A 20,184-nucleotide genomic window follows, 5' to 3' on the forward strand; every position below is an offset into this window, starting at 1 on the left:
TTGACTATCTCCTTTGCCAACTCACTCCATGGATTGGGAGTGTCATTCTGATTACGGGAATCAGAGTCCTTAGTGTCTCTGAGCCCAGTCAGAGTAGAAAACCATTCATAAAAACCCATTTTTAAGATTCTGTTCCTTAAGAACCACTCCTGGTACCAAGATGTATTAGTTAGGGTTCTCTAGAGAAACAGAATCAACAGGGAACACTTGCAAATATAAAATTTATGAAAGTGTCTCACGTGACCGTAGGAATGTAGAGTCCAAAATCCACAGGGCAGGCTGCGAAGCTGATGACTCCAATGGATGGCCTGGATGAACTCCACAGGAGAGGCTCACCAGCCAAAGCAGGAATGCAACCTGTCTCCTCTGAGTCCTCCTTAAAAGGCTTCCCATGATTGGATTTAGCATCACTAATTGCAGAAGACACTCCCCTTTGGCTGATTACAAATGGAATCAGCTGTGGATGTAGCTGACGTGATCATGACCTAATCCTATGAAATGTCCTCATTGCAACAGACAGGCCAGCGCTTGCCCAATCAGATGAACAGGTACCACAACTTGGCCAAATTGACACCTGTCCCTAACCATGACAGTATATATAAGTTTTTTTCTTTTTATTTCTTTTTCTGGAGTGATGCAAATGTTCTAAAAAATAGTCATGTTGATGAATACACAACTATGTGATATTATGAGCCATTGACTGTATACTGTGTATGGAATGTTTGTATGTTAAGATATATCAAAAAATATTTTAAAAAATATTTATCTGATAGGACTCTAAAATTAGCTATAGGTATATTTAACAAGATGACATAGTTTTAGTTAGAAGATAATTGGGACGTGTGGAAGCTGCAGAGCAGAAATGTATAAAAAGACAATGTAAAGGACACCCATTACAAGACTGTTTTTTTCCATCATTGAAGATTATTATAAAGTATTTGTTTGATTTCAACATGAATGGCAAAATATATTGATGGCATAGGAAAACAAAATCACAACTGAGTTATAAAACTCAATTTTAGCCATTGTTTTAGTTAAATTTCCCCAAAAGGCTTTTAACTGAGCTGCTTGCAAGTGGCTAAATTTATTGGTTTGAATCTAACCTAAATCAAACCCATGTCATAATTTATATTATAAATAACCCTTTTAATAAAGAAAGACAGCAATGATTTTATACCTACCATGTACCAGACACTGTGCTTTTTGTTTTATATCTACATGCATTATCTAATTTAATCTTTACAAGAACCCTCTGGAAAACGTGTCCCACTTTTACCAATAAGGAAACTGAAACTCAGAAAGGTTTATGTAATGTGCCCAAAGTGGCATGGCTAATCAATAAGAGGGGTTTGAATCCAGGTCTTTCTGATTTCAAATGATTTTCATTCTACCTCGTTATCATAGAGAAAACTATGATATTACTCTCTAGCTGTGGTATCAACGGATGTTTTACAAGAGGATCTGGTATTTAACAATAAACCTCAAAAGAGAAGGGATAAACCCCCAAACGTTCTTCACCTTTCCTTGGTTACCTGTTATGGATCTTTCTTCCTACGGATTCATCAAAATCATGTTTCATTATTGCTTATTGGATAAAATCAAAACCTCAGGGTCCCTGGATCTGATATTCAAGAGTCTGGCCTCTACCTACCATTGCAATAAGATTTCCCACTAATTATATCAATCCCCATCCTTGGAAATTGATGCCTTCCCTGATTTCCAAAGCACTTACTGCCTATACCTCTAATGTGGCAGTTAATAAGTGCAATATTTTGTTGTTACTTATCTTGTTTACATAGTCCATCTCTCCCAATTAGATGCTCAGCCTCTCAAGATCAGGTATCATAACCTACATATAGTAGACTCTTAATAAGCATTTCATATTCATGAATGAGTTCAAGTTATCCTGTCTCAATACTCATAATTTTATGGATTCAGGCCTATTTTCTTTTAAGTCTCTGTATATTCAGACTGAGACATTTTAATTATTTTAGTTCCTCTTCATATAGTGGCCCTTAAATTCATTGCCTTTGTCTGAATGGCCTCCAGTTCCATTGTTGTCTCTCATTCTTCTCATATGTAGTGGGGTAGAAAGGAGTTAACAAAGAAATTGAGGAACCATTAGTCCATAAACGGGATAATCAGTCCTTAAATAATTGAAAATTCATTTATTATAGTAACTCATAGCTAAGCATATGATGCTAGAAATTTATTTTGTAATTCTAGTCTTCCAATCAAGTTACTCAGAAATTCTAAGCAAGATTAAAAAGGGGAGGGGATGGCAGGGGAACATGGCAGGCAATTTAAAAATCCCTCTGTCCTAATGTTTCTCCTGACTAGCTGAGGAAGCCACAGAGAGCCTGATGAATCTCAGTCCTTCAGCTATGAAGAGCCTCCTCCATCACATTCTCAGTGGTAAAGAGTTTGGTGTGGAGCGAAGTGGTAAGGTTGAATTTCCATTTCAGAGTGTTCATTTCAAGTGTCTTGTTGCTTTTAAAATGTTTTTTTTTCAGAGGAACTTTTTGCTCCCAGATAAAATAGAAACCCAGTATATAAAACAATTAAAAACAAATCTGTCTTCTGGAACAAAATTTGACAACTACTTGTATCTCTGAAACTTTTTTCCTTCAATGATGTATCAACTGAGTGAATTGATCACTGTCATGTTTCTTTTATAACTGTTTCATTCATCCTCTTATGTTATTCTAAGTCGCCACCATAGGACATTCCTATTTTAGCATACCCATATAATTTGAAACTTTCTTGTATTCCAAATGGCAGAAATTCAGTAGCACCTACAGTGGTAGGTGTGTGTGTGTGGCTGCTATAGTACATCTGCTATGTTTTGTCAGCTTTAAATTAATATAGATTTAGGAGTCAGTCACAAACAAATCTTCCACCTGCAAAACTGGTGGTTTGGCAATGGAATTAAGGAGGTAGTTGATATCAAGTACCTAAAACAATAAATGAAAAGAGTCATGATCAAATTTTAGGCTTAGGACAAATAAATGGGAAATGTCAAATGGATAGATCACCAGACCTTATTATAAAGTAGTGTTTCTCAAGCCCTAATGTACATAAGAATACTGGGGGAATCTTGTTAAAATGCATATTCTCATTCAGTAGATATTGGAATGAATCTTAGTAACAAGCTCCCAGCTGATGCTGATGCTGCTGGTCCATGGACCACACTTTGAATTACAAGATTATATCTGTTGTTTTTTATTAAGTTCAAAATAAAAGGTCAAATAAATTTTAACAAGAAAAGAAAAGTAAAAAGTAATAATAAAAGGAGGATATACATCTAAATCTTCTTAATGTGATAGACAAAATTATCCTCTCTCTTTCTCTAATCTGTCATGTTATAGTTCGTCCAACTGATTCAAATGTTAGCCCTGCTATTTCTATTCATGAGATTGGTGCTGTTGGAGCAACCAAAACTGAACGAACTGGGCTCAGGCAGTTGAAATGTGAGATAAAGCAGGTAAGATGTTTGACTGGTATATTATCATGCTTTATGAACCTCCTTTTAGAATCAGGCTTGGTTGGGATAGTTTATTTTGTTTCATTTCCTGAGGTTAATTTGAACAATTTATTTTTCAGGTGGAATTTCGTAGGCTGTCTATCTCAACTGAGAGTCAGGTGAAAGAAACACCTAGGGATCCTTTAACATAGTTTTTCCTGCCTATATAACATGCATGAGCTCATGGCATTTTTACAAATAAGATAACAAGCCATGGATTCACTTATTTTATTCTCCTTTGCATCAGTCAATCTGTGGATAGTTTTCCTTTTTCTGGATTAAACTATTTTGCTAATTTTAGGAGGAAAATAATTTACTGCTGATAAGAACTTGAATCCCTGAATTCTTCTTGTTAGGATTAACACATAATTTTGGAATTAACTTTCTTTATAAAACTAGACTTAGATTTTTCACTTTTAAAAATAGATAGTAGTGGGGGCAAGATGGCAGCATACTGAGGTGTGGAATTTAGTTCATGCAGCACAGCAACTAGCAAATATCAAAGAATGCTACAGAATGACTGCTGGGGGAACATCAGTGACTGAACACATAGCATACACCAGTCTGGGACAGATGGTGAGATCCCATTAAAAATTGTTAGTCCCCAAGCCACAGAGGCTGGTACCCCTCCCCAACAGGCACAGCAGGCTGGATCCCTGAGGGGAAAGAAAACAGATTTTACTAGTAGCAAGGATTTAGCTCAACCAGGCTTCAATTGCTTAATTAATTAACAAAATCTGACTAATGAAAACAGGCCCCAGGCACAGATAAATCTGGACTAAGCACTTAAAGGAGCTAGGAGTTTTCTCCCCAACAGAGAGGGGGGTGGAGCTGATGGAAAAAAAACAGCAATAGAGGTTTTTTGAGTTGGACAGCACAAAATACTGGAAGAGGACTGGATCCCAAGAAAACAGGACACATAGAGCCTGGGGATACACAGAGCCATATATCAACTCAAGCTCTTGATTGGCAAACCCAGGGAGCAAGGGTCCAAGCTCTGAAAAGGCTTTTTGCTTTTCTTACTACTTCACAGCTCATTAGTCAGAACTGCAAGCAATTTCAGGCTCCAGCGCTGCCCCAGGCAAAGGCAGAACTGAAGCATATCTGAGAGACAAAGTAACTAGTCAGGTGAAAGGGGTTAATTCCCTAAAAGGATTATCTTCTCCAAGAAAAGTATATGAGTCCCAGCTCAAGTGGAGGCACTCCTTCAAGGAATTCAGGCCCCAAGGAGTGAAAAGCAGAAGCAATCAAAGCCCACCTACCTCCTCACCTCTGTCTAAACCACACCCCTAGCAGGGAAAGTTTGCTGAAATTAAAGGCACTGCATCACTTTATGCCAGGGGAAAGCCATGGGCAGACAGCCACCACATACTGGGCAGTATAGGAAAAGCACAGAGTCTAGAGCTCCAGAGGAAAATCTGACAACATGCTGGATCTCACCCTTAGGGAAAGCTAATGCTGGCTATACTCTGCTCCTATAGTAGGCCTGTATGGTCTGGGAAAATCTAATTGGGGTCTGTAATATCTGAGGAGACCCTCCTCAAAATAGAAAAGGCTTTGATATAAGAGGGAAAGAAACGGCAAAACAAGAACTGAAAACTTCTGGTCAGTTAAACAGAACCCAGGCTGGAGGTCGAGAATAAGTTGAACTGAATATCAAAGAACAGATGCAGAACAAAACCATCCAGCAAGAAAACTCTAGGTAAGAGAGTGAAAACATCCTCCAGAATAAACCAATTTAGGAAATCAAATGCCTAGATTCCAGCAAAAAATAATAAGTCTTACTAGGAAACTTGAAGATATGGCCTAGTCAAAGGAAGAGACCAGCACTTCAGATGAGATACAGGAGTTGAAACAACTAATTCAGGATATTCAGACAGACATGCAACATCTCATCAAAAATCAAATCAACGAATTGAGGGAGAATATAAAGAAGACATTGGGTGAACATAATGACAAACGTGAATGTTTGGAAATGCAAATCACAGAAATTATGGGAATGAAAGGCAAAATAGAAGAGATAAAAAAACAGTAGGAATGTACAATAACAGGTTTGAAGAGGCATAGGAAATGGTTAGCAAACTAGAGGAATAGATATCTGAAATCCAACACACAAAAGAAAATATAGGGAAATGAATGGAAAAATATGATCAGGGTATCAGGGAATTGAATGACAACATGAAGCACATGAATATATGTGTTGTGGGTGTTCCAGAGGAGAGGAGAAGGGAAAAGGAGCAGAAAGACTAATGGAGGAAATAATCACTGAAAATTCCCCTCTCTTATGAAAGACATAAAATTACAAATCCAAGTGGTACAGCATACCCCAAACAGAATGGATCCAAACAGATATACTCCAAGACATTTATTAATCTGATGTCAGATGTCAAAGACTAAGAGAGGATTTTGAAAGCAGCAAGAGATAAGCAATCCATCACATACAAGAGAAGCAAGATAAGACTATATGTGGATTTCTCAGCAGAAACCATGGAGGTGAGAAAGCAGTGACATGATATACTTAAGATTCTGAAAGAGACAAACTGCCAACCAAGAATTCTATACCCAGTAAAACTGTCCTTCAAAAATGAGGGGTAGAGGGTGCAAGGGTAGTTCAGTGGCAGAATTCTCTCCTGCCATACAGGAATCCCAGGTTCGATTCCCAGCCCATGCACTTCCGAAACAGACAAACAAGCAAACAAGCAAAAATTCAACAAATGTTGCAGCAATGAGGGGATACTCACATGAAAAAGAATGAAATGTGACCCCCACCATATAGCATACAAACAAAAAAATATGAATGGGAGATTTGCATATTTTCAGACAAACAGTCATTGAGAGAAATTGTGACTAAGAGACTGGCTCTACAAGAAATACTAAAGGGAGCACTATAGTCAGATAGGAAAAGGCAGGAAGAGAGGTCTCAAGAAGAGTGTAGAAATGAAGACTATCAATAAAGGTAAAAAAAAAAAATTACATATAGCATATAAAACCCAAAAGATAGAATGGTAGAAAAACATGCTGCCTTTACAATAATAATGTTAAATGTTAATTGATTAGACCCCCCCCCCAATCAAAAGACATAGAGTGGGAGAATGGATTATAAAACAGGACCCACCAGTATGCTGTCTATAGGAGTCTCACTTGAGACCCAAGGACAAATATAGGTTGAAATTAAAAGGTTGGGAAAAGATATTTCATGCAAACAACAATCAGAAAAGAGCAGGGGTAGCTGTACTACTATCCAACAAATAGACTGCAAATGTAAAACAATTAAAAGAGACAAAGGACACTATGTATTAATAAAAGGAACGATTCAACAAGAGGACATAACAATCACAAATATTTATATACCAATATATACCAAACACATGAGGCAAACACTGACATCAGTGACGGGAGAAGTAGACACCTCTACCATAATAAGTTAAGGCTTCAACTCCCCGTGCTCATCAATGGATAAAACATCTAGACAGACTATCAATAAGGAAATGGGGATTTTGAATAATACAATAAATGAACTATACTTCACAGACATTTATAGATTATTGTATCCCACAACAGCAGAATACCCATTTTCCTCAAGTGCTTATTGAGCATTCTCAAGGGTAGAGCATATACTGGGTCACAAAGCAAGTCTCAATAAATTGAAAAAGGTTAAAATCATACAAAACACTTTCTCAGATCATAATGGAATGAAGTTGTACATCAATACCAGGTAGAGGACTGGAAAATTCACTAATATATGGAGGCTAAACAACACAGTCTTAGACAACCAGTGGGTCAAGGAAGAAATTACAAGAGTATCTGTAAATATACTGAGACAAAATGAAAATGTAACATATCAACATTTATGGGATATATTTCCTTATCTTCCACAAAGAATACATACCCCTGCCCCATGCCCCCCACCTGTTGATATTTGGTTTTGGCATAATGCCTTTGTTACATTCAGTGGAAGCATATTACAATGTTACTGTTGACTATAGACCGTAGCTTGCATTGATTGTACTTTGTCCTGTATACCATCCCATTTTCAACAACACCTTACATTACTGACATTTGGTTTTTTTCTCCCTCATGAAAAAGCATCCATTGTTGTCCACTCTAGGCATTCCTAAGTTATACCATCTCAGTTTTTATCCTCTAACTTTTCTTCTGGTGTCATATGTGCCCCAGCTTCAGGCAGTAAGCTTATGTTTTTTATGCTACCATAAGAGAGTAAGTACTGAGCTATCTATTTCTTAATTGTAACAATCAGTCCTGTTGCATTTTCTGTACTCCTTCATCACCAAATGCCAATATCTTCCCTCTTTCTATCTCCTGATAACCTATGTTCTTAACTTTAACTCTCAAAGTTTACTCATTAATATTAGTTCATATTAATGAGACCATACAGTATTTGTCCCTTTGTTTCTAGTTTCACTCAGCCTAATGTCCTCAAGGTTCATCCACATTATTACATGCTTCATATAAGTTTATTCTGTCCTACAGCTGCATAATGTTCTATCACGTATATACACCACAGCTTGTTTAGCCACTCATCCATTGATGGACATTTGGGCTGTTTCCATCTCTTGGCAATCATTTAAAAATGCTGCTGTAAGCATCACTGTGCAAATGTGCATTTCTATCCTTACCTTCAATTTCTCTGAATATATACCTAATAATGGGGTTGGTGGATCATATCGCAATTCTATATTAGCTTCCTGGGGAACCACCAAAGTTCCTTACAGAATGATTGCACCATTTTACATTCCCTCCAACAGTGCATTAATGTGCCTCTCTCTTCACATCCACTCCAGCACTTGTTGTTTTCTGTTGTTTTATAATGTCCATTCTTGTGGATGTGAGATGATATCTCATTGTAGCTTTGATTTGCATTTCTCTCATAGCCAGTGAAGTTGAGCAGCTTTTCATATGCCTTTCATCATTTGTATTTCCTCTTCTGAAAAGTGTATGTTCATGACTTTTGCCCATTTTTTAATTGGGTTGTTTGTCTTTTTGTTGTTGAATTGTTGAATCTCTTTATATATTCTGTATATTAAACTCTTATCTGATATGTGGTTTATAAATATTGTCTCCCATTGCGTAAGCTGCCTTTTCACTTTCCTAATAAAGTTCTTTGGTGCACAAAAGTGTTTAATTTTAAGGCGATCCCATTATCTATTTTCTTTTTTCATTGCTTGTGCTTTGGGTGTAAGGTCTAGGAAATCTCTTCCTATCACAAAATTTTAAAGATATTTCCTTCTAAAATTTTATTGTCTTAGCTCTAATGTTTAGGTCTTTGATCCATTTTGAACTCATTTTTTATGTAGGGTATGAGATATGGATCCTCTTTCATTCTTTTGTATATGAATAACCAGTTCTCTAAGCACCATTTATTGAAGAGGATGCTCTGTCCCAAGTGAATTGGCCTGACTGCCTTAGCAAAGATCAATTGTCCATAGATAAGAAGGTTTCTTTCTGAACACTCTATTTTATTCCATTGGTCAGTGTATCTGTCTCTGCCATTTACCAATGCTCTCTTTTCCTGATTATGGAAAAATAATTAATTTGTAAAGTAGTTTTGTTTATATTACTCCTTACTATGACTACTTATAGAGTAAGGCTCTTCTCATCAGCATTGTTTTTTTTCTTTTTCATGGGCAGGCACCGGAAATTGAAATGGGTTTCCGGCATGGCAGGTGAGAATTCTGCCTGCTGAGCCACAGTGGCCTGCTTTCATCAGCTTTTTAGTGGTAACTTGCCAGCTAGTTACTTGAAGAGTCAGTAGTTTTACTTTAACAATAACTTTTTTTTAACTTTATTTATTGTATAGTATAACATATATACAAAGCAAAGAAATACAAAATCAATAGTTTTCATAGCACTCTTCAAAAAATGGTTACAGAATAGATCCCAGTGTTTGTCATGGGCTACCATATGCTCTTCTCATATTTTTCCTTCTAGCTGCTCCAGCATATAGGAGGCTAGAGGGCTTAAATGCTTTTTTGTCACCACAATCGACTTTTTTTTCCTTCTTTTTTTGTGAACAATAAATTTCCAAGCACAGCACCGCAGTTAGTTGTAGAGCATATTTCAGACTTTGACATGGGTCACAATTACACAATTTTAGGTTTTTACTTCTAGCTCCTCTAAAATACTGGAGACTAAAAGAGATAGCAATTTAATGATTCAGCATTCATACTCATTTGTTAAGTCTTATCTTCTGTATAATTCCACCCTCACCTTTGATCTTTTCATACGTCTCTTTAGAGGTTGTTTGGGCTATGGCAATTCTAAATTTTTGCTATTAGAAGGGTCTGTCACTAATATGGGGTAGGGAGATGGAACTATCTAATGTTCTGGAGAGGCTGGGCTAGGTTTTAGGACTTATCTGGACCAGAGACCCATCTGGAGGTTGCAGGTTTCTGGAAAGTTACTCTTGTGCCTGGAACCCTTGTAAAATCTTATATATTGCCCTAGATGTTCTTTGGGATTGGCTGGAATGGTCCTGGTTAGGGTTTGGCAGGTTATGATAGGTAGCAAGGTCTACCTGAAGCTTGCATAAGCAACCTCCAGAGGAGCCTCTTGATTCTATTTGAACTCTCTCTGCTACTGATACTTTATTAATTATGCTTATTTTACCCTTTTTGGTCAGGAAGGAATTGTCTAACAATAATTTTTTATGATGTTTTGCATGTCTGTTCAAGCCATCCTTAATTAGTTGTTTCAACTCCTGTATCTCATTTGAAGGGTAACTTGTTCTTTTTGCCTGCATCTAGGTGTTTAATTTCCTTAATTAGTTTATTCTGGAGGTTGTTTTAGCTCTTTTACCTAGGATTTTCTTGCTGGTTGACTTTGTTCTCTATCTGTTCTTTGACGTTCAGTTCAACTTATTCTAGACCTCTAGCATAGGTTCTGTTTAACTGACCAGAAGTTTTCAGTTCTTGTTTTTCTGTTTCTTTACCTGCCTATATGGAGCCCTTTTTGTTTGTTTGTTTTATTGAGAGTGTTATAAGCCCCAGTTAAATTTTCCCAGACCATACAGGCCCATGTCTTAGGAGGAGAAAGTAGCCAGAATCAGGAGAAAGTAGCTAGCATGTTGTCAGACTTTCCTATGAAGCCTCTAGGCTCTGCTTTTCCTATCCTGCCCAGCATGTGGTGCATGTCTGCCCACAGCTTCCCACCAGCTTAAAGTGATGAGATTCCTTTAATTTCAGTAGACTCTCCCTGCAAGAAGTTGGTTGGTTGAGACAGAAGTGAGGTAGTAGAAGATGGGCTTTAATTGCTTCTGTTTCCTGGCTCCTGGGGCCTGAATTCCTTGAAGGAGGGCCTCCACTTGAGCTGAGCCCTGAGCCCTTTTCTTGGGGAAAATAAGCCTTTTTGGAAATTAACCCTTTTCATCTAACTAGTTACTTTGTCTCTCAGACATGCCTTAGTTCCTCCCTTGCCCGGGCGATGCTGGATAAGTGCTTGCAGTTATATTTAATGAGCTATTAAGAACTAAAAGGCAAAAAGCCTTTTCAGAGCTGCATGCTGCCTGGGTTTGCCAATCAAGAGCTTGAGTTGGTACATGGCTCTATGTATCCTGAGGCTCTATGTCTACCGAGGCTGTGTGTCTCCCCTTTTCTTGGGGTCCAGCCCTTTTCCAGTATTTTGTGCTGTCCACCTCAAAAAACCTTTGTGGATTTTTTTGTTTGCTTCTTTTTATTGTCAGCTCTGCCTCCTCTCTGCCGGGGCAAAAACTCCTTGCTCCTTTAGTGCTTATTCCAAGTTTGTCTGTGCTTGGGACCTGTTTTCAGTAATCAGAATTTGTTAATTAATTCCACAACTGGTGCTTGGTTGAACTAAGTCCTTGCTACTAGTGGACTCTGTTTCCTTTGTCCTTGGGTAACTAGCCTGCTGTGCCCATGGGGGAGGGATGCCAGCCTCTGAGGCTTGGGAGACATAGAATTCTGTGTGAGATCTCAGCCATTCCACCTGTTCCAGAGTGGTACACACTGGGTGTCTGGTCACTGATGTTCCCCCAGCAGTTGTTCCATACCATTCCTGGCTATTTACTAGCTGCCCTGAAGCATGAACTAAATTCTACATCTCGTATGTTGCCATCTTGCCCCACCTTGTAACAATAACTTTTAATGCAATTCTATTGAGATACATCCACATACCATATAAACATCCAATGTGGACAATCAGTGGCACACATCATATAGTTGTGCATTAATTACCGCAATCAATTTTTTAACATTTTCATTACTCCAAAAAAATAAAAATAAAAATAAAGAAGAACACCCAAAATACCCCATACCTCTTCTCCCCTCTATTATTTATTTATTGTTGTCTTAATTTTTTATTCATCTCTCCATACACTGTATAAAGGGAGTGCCAGCCATAAGGTTTCACAATCACATGGTCGCACTATAAAAGCTATATAGTTATACAATTATCTTCAAGAATCAAGGCTACTAGAGTACAGTTCAACAGTTTCAGGTATTTCCTTCTATCTATTCTAATGCACTAAAAACTAAACAGGAATATCAATATAATGCATAAGAATAACCCCAAGAATGACCTCTCAACTCTTTTTGAAATCTCTCAGCCATTGAAGCTTTATTTTATTTCATTTCTCTTTCTCCCTTTTGGTCAAAAAGGCTTTCTCAATCCCTCTATGCTGGGTCTCTGCTCATCCCCAGGAGTCATGTCCCACCTTGCCAGGAAGATTTACATCCCTAGAGGTTATGGCCCACGTAGGGAGATGGCAGTGAGTTTGCCTGCAGAGTTGACTTACAGAGAAAGGCTACATCTGAGCACAAAGGTGGTTCTCTAGGAATAACTCTTAGATGTCATTATAAGTAGACTTAGCTTCACCTTTGCAGGAATAAGTTTCAAATGGGCAAGCCCCAAGATTGAGGTCTCGGCCTATTAAGTTGGTAGTCCCCAATGCTTGCAAGAATATCAGGAATTTCCCAGGTTGGGAAGTTTATTTCCACCTTTTTCACCAGTCCCTCAAGGGGACTTTGCAAATACTTTTTTATTTTCTGCTCAAATTACTCTGGGATGTATCAGCAAATCACAACAACCTGTACAAATCAACAAGCTCTCACTCCCTATTCAAGGGTCCATATAATTATGCTGTTTGAATAAACTGACCATGCATGTTAGATTAGACGCCGTGCTACCACAAATATAAATTTTGCACCAAATAAACATCTCTTCCTTTAGTCTCACACAGAGGTTGAAGTTTTAATATACAGTCAGTATCATCTTTTACCCTGTAGTCTGGATTTCCCTTAGTCCTAGCCAGATCAGCATCATTCATATCTCTAACTTAGGTCTGATCCCTATTTTAGTGTTTTTAACAATTGCTATATGGGATAATGCTGACATTCATAGCTGCAGAGCTCTAACTCTGAGTCTCAGGTGTCACATAGATACCTGAAGTTGCAGAGAATGGCCAGGTTATACACAAAGAACTCAGCATCTCAGAATTTAGAAATAACCATTACAACACAGGAATAGATATGGTTCTTGCAAGAGCTTAAAATCTAGGAACCTTTACAATAAGCCTTCCTCTGATACTTACACTCCCGGATTCAATTTTCAGAGTTTACACATTATAGTTAGTCCATATTAGTGAAGCATTATAATGTTTCTCTTTTCATTTCTGCTTTATTTCACTCAACATACTGTCCTCAAGTTCCATTCACTTAGTTGCATGCCTCATGTAACAAAAACTTCTTAAAACACAAACAATGGTTTCCTTTCCTCATTCCTTTTGAAATTCTGTTTTCTCAATTTTTTTTCATAGTACAATGGTGGTCACCCCTGGGTATAGATTTGATGTCAGTGTTTCTTTTCACTCAGTCAGTATATGTCATAATTCATAAAACAATATATTCAAAGCACTTATGAATAGCATATAATACAAGATGATAGCAGTAAAATGAATCAAACATGAGCATAAGTTTAAAGCAACTTAGTGTATGGAGTGAGATCTTCCTATTTCTTATTCAAAAAGAGAGAGAATGGTGGTCACCTCCAACCTCTCTTTCATTTCAGAAAACGTAATTCAATTTTTAAGTAAATGCTAAGCTCTTGTTTATTAATTTACTCCTTCAGCTAATATTATATCTACTATATGCCTGCCATGCACTAGGCACTGTACTAAGCAGCAGCAGCATCACCCAGGAACTTGTTTAAAACACAAATTCTTGATTCCCACCCTAGCCCTATTGAATCAGAAAGGCTGGGCAATCCATTGTAACATGCTCTCTAGATGATTTTGAGGCACTCTTAAGTTTGAAAACCACTGGGTAGGCTATTCTTCTGATTCTTGATTCAGTTAGTAAATATCGTTGTCAACTTTGTGCCAGATACTATAGATAAAATAGGTGAAAGACAGATGTGGCACTTGGCCTCATGAAGCTTACAGTTTGGAGAAAGACTGATCTTTAATTGAAATTTTCTTTGGCTTGACTCAATAATTCATAATGGCCTGGATTTCAGATTTCTAAAGCTATTCAGATTTAGGCCACATGATAACCAAACAAAAACGGAGAACTATTGAAAACAATAAGGGTATTTATATTATCCATAACTAAATAATCCTGTAATGAATTGTAAGCCTTGATCACCTCTTTTATGTATATTTATAAAAGGAAACATAGGTAGAGAATAAATTAATCTAAGAACTAAAAACTATTGACATTTGGCTTTGGAAAGCAGTCTGAGTTGTACTTTATCAGATACATACCCTTTCTGAGTTGATCTCACTATCAGCAGCGTGAGATCTTGGTGCAAGTGAAGAAAAAACAATAGGAATGTTTGGGGGCACTTTTCTGTTTTACCTAACGATGATTGACGCTTTAGGCATTTGTCCTGAATTAAAATGTGAGCAGTTCTTGTCTCAGGAAAATATTTCTACTATTTTTGTTCTATTTTGTATTTATCTCTAAATCTAAACTGTCAAATAACCACTTTCCCAGTGTATTTCATCCTTCACTTAGAATAACGTTTTGAAGGTTTATTCTTACAGTAGCATGTATTATTATTTCATTCCTTTTAATTGCCAAAAATTATTCCTGTGTGTTGACATATTTTATTTTTATGTGTGCTTTCATTACTTAATCAACATTTGAACCGTTTCCAATTTGAGCAATCATGAATAATGCTGCTATGAACCTTCATGGACAGCTGTTTGTGTGGACATATTTTTTCACTTTTATTTAGTATAAACATAGGAGTGGAATTACTGGGTCATATGATAATTCTATGTTTAATGTTCTGAGTAACTGCCAAATTGTTTTCCACAATGCCCACACCATTTTATATTCCTAACTGTATTGAATGAGGGTTCCAAATTTGTCCACATCATCATCAACACTCGTTATTGTCTGTCTTTTTTGTTATAGCCATACTAGTGAGCACTGCACTGTGGTTTTCACTTGTAAAGCCTGAGAGCTAATGATGTTGAGCATCTTTTCATGTGCTTATTTGCATTTGCATATCTTCTTTGAAGAAATGCCTGCTCAAGTGCTTTCATTTCTTTCAACATGTTTTGTAGTTTTCAGAATATACCTTACAGTTCTTTCATTAAATTATTCCTAAGTATCTTATTATTTTTAATGCTATTGTAAATGAAATTATTTTCTTAATTTCATTTTCATATTGTTGTTGCTAGTGCCTAGAAATAAAATTTAATTTTCTATTTTGATCTTATATACTGCACTTTTGCTGAACTTATTTATTAGTTCTAATAGCTTTTAAAAATAGATTACATAGTATTTTCTTATATACAGGGTCATATCATCTGTAAAGCAAAATAGTTTGACTTCTTCCTTTCTAAGCTACATGTCTTTTATTTCTTCTATTATTTTTCTACTCCTTTCTCTATCTCCTCTCCTTTTGGTGCTTTCATTACACATATGCCAGTGCATTTAATGGGATTGCACATTTGTCTTAGGCTCTATTCACTTTTCTTTATTATTTTTTTCTCTCTCCTTCATATTGCATAATCTCTGTTTATCTATATTCCAGTCCTCTGCCAGTTCAAATCTACTGTTGTGCCCCCTCCACTGAATTTGCATTTCATTTTCATTTGTTATTTTACTTATCAAGCAAGAGTTTCCATTTGGTCCTTTTTTATCATTCATATGTTTGTATTGAGACTATTGTATGAGACATTGTCCTCATACCTTCCTTTGCTTCTTTAAGCATGGTTTCCTGTGGATCTTAGAGCATATTCATAATAGCTTCTTTGAAGTCTTTGCTAAGTCCAACATCTGGCCCGATCAAAAGCAGGCCCTTTGCCTGCTTTTTTCCTGTGTATGGCTCACACTTTCCTGTTTCTTTGCATGCTTTATAAATTTTTGTTAAAAATTGGACTTTTTTTTTTTTAACATGGTTAGACTCCGGGAATCAAACCCGGGTCTCATCATGGCAGGCGAGAACTCTGCCACTGAGCCACTGTTGCCAGCCCGAAATTGGACATTTTAGATAATATATTGTAGGAATTCTGAATACTAACTCCCATTCCCCCAACCCCCATGGCCTGTTGTTTTTCTTGTTCATTTATTAGGTGACTTAAATGGACTATTTCAGTGAAGTCTATTTGCCCTGCAGTGTGCAACCTTTTGATGTTGTTCCTCAGAAGGCACAGCCTTCTGACGTGTGCACCTTCATCCTGGAATAACAGTGGGTTTTGCAGGGCCCTCTGTGTCTCTTTCTCTCATCTTTCTGTTAAGTTGTAGTCCTCTGCTGATATTACCTACACCTGTTAGCCTACACAAATTGTCAGCTGATTGATTGTTCTATTGTTTTGACAGTTTTCTGTGGAATAAATTGCACCACAGTCTGAGTTAAATTCAGACCCCTTTTCACAGGTAGCCTTTGAGGCTTATTCTGACTCCAGGAGGACTCTACTTAGCTGACTATTTTCCTACTGCACTCTGTTAAACTTCTAGCTGGTCTGTTGTTTGGCTTGCTGTTCTCCTGGAGGTACAAGCCTCCTTAATTACTTACAATCAAAATGTTCATTGTTTTTCAGAACATCCATAGGCTTGAACTTTCCCACACTCTTTTCTAAAGTCAGTTCCCTTAGGACTAGCTTTGGAACTTCTTACAATGTCTATAAATTTATATATTTCTAAGTCTTCAGAATTATTGAGCATGCTATTTTATTGAGTTGCTTTATCATAATTTACTTACACATGCCCTAACTTTGGGTTTTTTTAGATTGATTCTAAATGTCATAGTATTGCAATAATTTTGATGAACGTGTTTAAAATAGGTAGATTTTTCCTTCTTTTGAATTATTCCTAAGGATAAATTCATAAAATTAGGAATTCTGTCAATATTTTTTATGGCTCTTGTTGTAAATCACCAAATTGCTTTCTAAAAAAATAATGCCTATTTACATTGCCGCTAGCAACATATAAGTCTACTATGTTTCACTGTAACATCTTTATCTTGAGAGTTACACTTAATATGTGATTTATTGTTCTGCAGAGATAAATCTAACTGTGTTTAGTGTTCATTGTGCAGAGATAACTTTTAATTTATGTTATTTCCCCACCTCTTCTCCCAAGTCACCTGTATCCTCTATTACTCCAAGTAGTGGGTCCTTTCCCAGTACATATGGTCAACAGACAACTAAAGATAATCGTCAAGGTCAATGGCAACGCCGAAGAAGGCTGGATGGAGCACTGAACAGGGTTCCAATTGGATTTTATCAAAAAGTATGGAAAATTTTGCAGAAGGTGAGCATAATACATTATGGATATCTCTTTCTTCCCTTGAAAACCTCAGTCTCTTTTGCTGAATCATGATATGATTATGATATGACTGTAATTATGGAAAAGTCATATACTCATATGTACAAAACCCAGAAGAAAATATAAAAGCAAAACTTGATTATTATTATGGTGGCATTTGATAATTTCATTTCTTTTCATTATTATTGTTACTATAGTATTGTTTATAAATGAGATTTAAAATCTCATCACTTTTCTGTTTTGGGGTACAGTTGAGTTGACATTGTAATTCAGGGTATTGTGATACATTTACTACTAGTAACCTGAATTTGGTACTAAAGAACTCTCCTTATAGTTATTTTAGACTAGAAATGTTGTTTTTAGCAATGTGCTGTTCAAGACCAAGTACTGCTGTAATAAAACAATTGCAGCATCTGGGGAGTTTATATAAGGAGCACTCATGTATATTTTTCTTAAATGAAAATTACTAAATAGATGCAAAGTTATAATACTGCTAATAGTCCAAAAGACTATGTTGGTGTGGCTGATATTTTTTTCCTTGCAAAGGCCCATTTTGCCAAAGACATTTAAGGTCATGTCACACCTAAATAGGTATTTTTTAGATTTAGTGGGCAGAGAAGACTGGAGTGCTCATTTATAAGTCTCATTCATAGTCTCTTAGTTCCGCTTTTTGCTTCATTGCCATTGGTAAGGACCTGAAGAACATTTCTTTCAGCACTTCAAAACTTTTGATTATGTTTTTTTTTGTCCCCAAGCATACCGAAATATTCTTCCAAAAACAAGGTCCAGTGATCTTTTGGAAAGGGGGAAGTTGCTCAGATCATCAACTCTGGTGATGTTCCTTGAGTTCAAGGTGTACCTAGGTCTTACTTTCCTTCCACTGTGTTAACTTTTGTAACACAGTGGTGACAAATATGTATTTTTTCTCTCTAATTATACTTGGATTATGACAGTTCAATTTACAGACATGTATTGGGTGCTCTCCTACCCAAGATACCAAATGAGGTACTGGGGCTATAAGATAAAAGATTACTTCTTGTAATCAAGAAGTTTAATGTATAGATTTATGTTGTTGTTTTTGAATGAGCAAATAACTGCATGACTATATTTTGGATTGACCTTACACGTTGTGTATAACCTTTATTGAATTTGAATATTTTCCATGTGCCTGGGATGTCCTAACTGACTTCGTATGCATCACCTCATTCTTTCCTTTTTCTGTTAGAGAAGTTGTAGGTTACAGAAAAATCATGCATAAAATATAGTGTTCATATCTAACACCCTATTATTAACACCTTGTATTAGTATGTAACATCTTTTACAATTCATGAAAAAATATTTTTATAATTATGCTATTAACTGTAGGCCATCGTCTACAATGTTTGTGTTATACAGTCCTATGTTTTTAAAAAGCAGCTATAATACAAAGCCAAAATGCATGATAGAGGTGTAGGCTACAGACTGTGGTACTATAAACGAGGGAACATTTAAATACATTGGGAAGATTGGGTATTTTGTGATAAAATAAAAACTTGGACTTGGGATCCCAATATAAATGGGAAAACAAATGCCCCGTATTTCTTCATTCCATCCTTTCAGAGTATGACTGTAACATAACTACTTTGTATATATGTTTGAGGGCTCACCATTCCCTGTACAAAGAATATTACTGGGTATATGGAATATGGGGTGGTTGTGTCCAATAATGTCAGTAAGCCTATTAGATTAGAAGCCTTATATGTTATTTTTAATATGTAATGGTTTGATATATTTAAAGTCTAAAATGTCAAAACATTTTGATACTTTTTGTATGTAGTAGATTATTTTTCTCTTGCCACTTTCAGTATTTTCTGCTTCTCTTCAACATTTGACAGACTGATTAGTATGTGCCTTGGGGAAGGTCTATTTGGATTTATTCTGTTTGGAGTTCTTTGGTCTTCTTTGACTTGTATATTTATGTCCTTTTTGAGGGTTGGGAAGTTTTCCCATATTATATCCTCAAGTACTCTTCCTAGCCATTTACTCTTCTCTTCTGGGATACCAATGATTCTTATATTTGTGCGCTTTGTTTTGTCTATCATTTACCTGAGATCTAATTCAATTTTTTTCATCTTTTTTTGTCATTTGCTCTTTTGTGTGTTCAAAATCAGTTGTTCTGCCTTCTAGTTTGCTTATTCTTTCTTCTGCCTCTTCAAATCTGCTGTTGTGTGTCTCTAGTATATTTTTTATTTGGTCTACAGCATCTTTAATTTCTGAGATATTTGCTATTCTATTTATTCTTTCAAATTCCTCTTTATGCTCTACTAGTATCTTCTTGATCTCCTTTATGTCATTAGCCATCCCACTGATTTTATTTAGTAAAGTTATATGAACATCTTTGATTAGTTGTTCAAAGTCTGTGTCTCCTCCGGTGTTTTAATTTGGTCATTAGACTGAGCTGTATCTGTCTGCGTCTTCATATGGTTAGTGATCTTCTATTGTCTTCGTAGCTTGTAAATATCTTGATAAGGGTACTTTGGATGTTGATTTCCTTCAGCATTCTAAAACTTTGTATTTGTGGGATGGGTGTGGAACAGGATGCGGGGCATGGGGAGGGGCACAACAGTCCAATGACAGGTTCGGTGCAGGTATACCATGGGTCGGGTACTCTACACTGGTGCCTGTGAGCATGGAGTGTGGGTCATGGGGTTGTGGATGTGCAGTGCGGGGGGGCCTTGGGGGCAGGGTGCAGCTTAGGCAGGCCTTGGAGCACAGGAATAGAGTTCAGTGTGGGGGACACAAAGGTAGGGCATTGCAAGAGGCAGATGAGGGGGTAAGCAGATGTGCTGGGGTTGGTATGTGGGCAGGATGCAGGTGGGTGTGTGAAGTGTGTGGATCATGGGTGTCAGGGTGTGGGGTACAGGGCAC

General features: G+C 36.8%; 1 protein-coding gene across 7 annotated transcripts in view; it reads left to right on the plus strand.

The window, feature by feature from the left end:
• The window catches only part of PHKA1 (phosphorylase kinase regulatory subunit alpha 1), a 323,836-nt gene that overhangs the window by 295,798 nt on the left and 7,854 nt on the right, over positions 1-20,184 (plus strand). For 5 of the 7 annotated variants that reach the window (XM_077146161.1, XM_077146162.1, XM_077146159.1 and 2 more), the window contains 4 exons: positions 2,341-2,442; positions 3,369-3,484; positions 3,604-3,642; positions 17,092-17,262. In XM_077146161.1, the coding sequence (XP_077002276.1) occupies positions 2,341-2,442; positions 3,369-3,484; positions 3,604-3,642; positions 17,092-17,262 (428 nt within the window). The remainder of the gene's footprint in view (positions 1-2,340; positions 2,443-3,368; positions 3,485-3,603; positions 3,643-17,091; positions 17,263-20,184) is intronic. The other 2 variants (XM_077146160.1, XM_077146164.1) reach the window with 1 other exon arrangement.

The sequence above is a fragment of the Tamandua tetradactyla genome, chromosome X (assembly GCF_023851605.1).
Source record: "Tamandua tetradactyla isolate mTamTet1 chromosome X, mTamTet1.pri, whole genome shotgun sequence".
Classification (NCBI taxonomy): domain Eukaryota; kingdom Metazoa; phylum Chordata; class Mammalia; order Pilosa; family Myrmecophagidae; genus Tamandua; species Tamandua tetradactyla.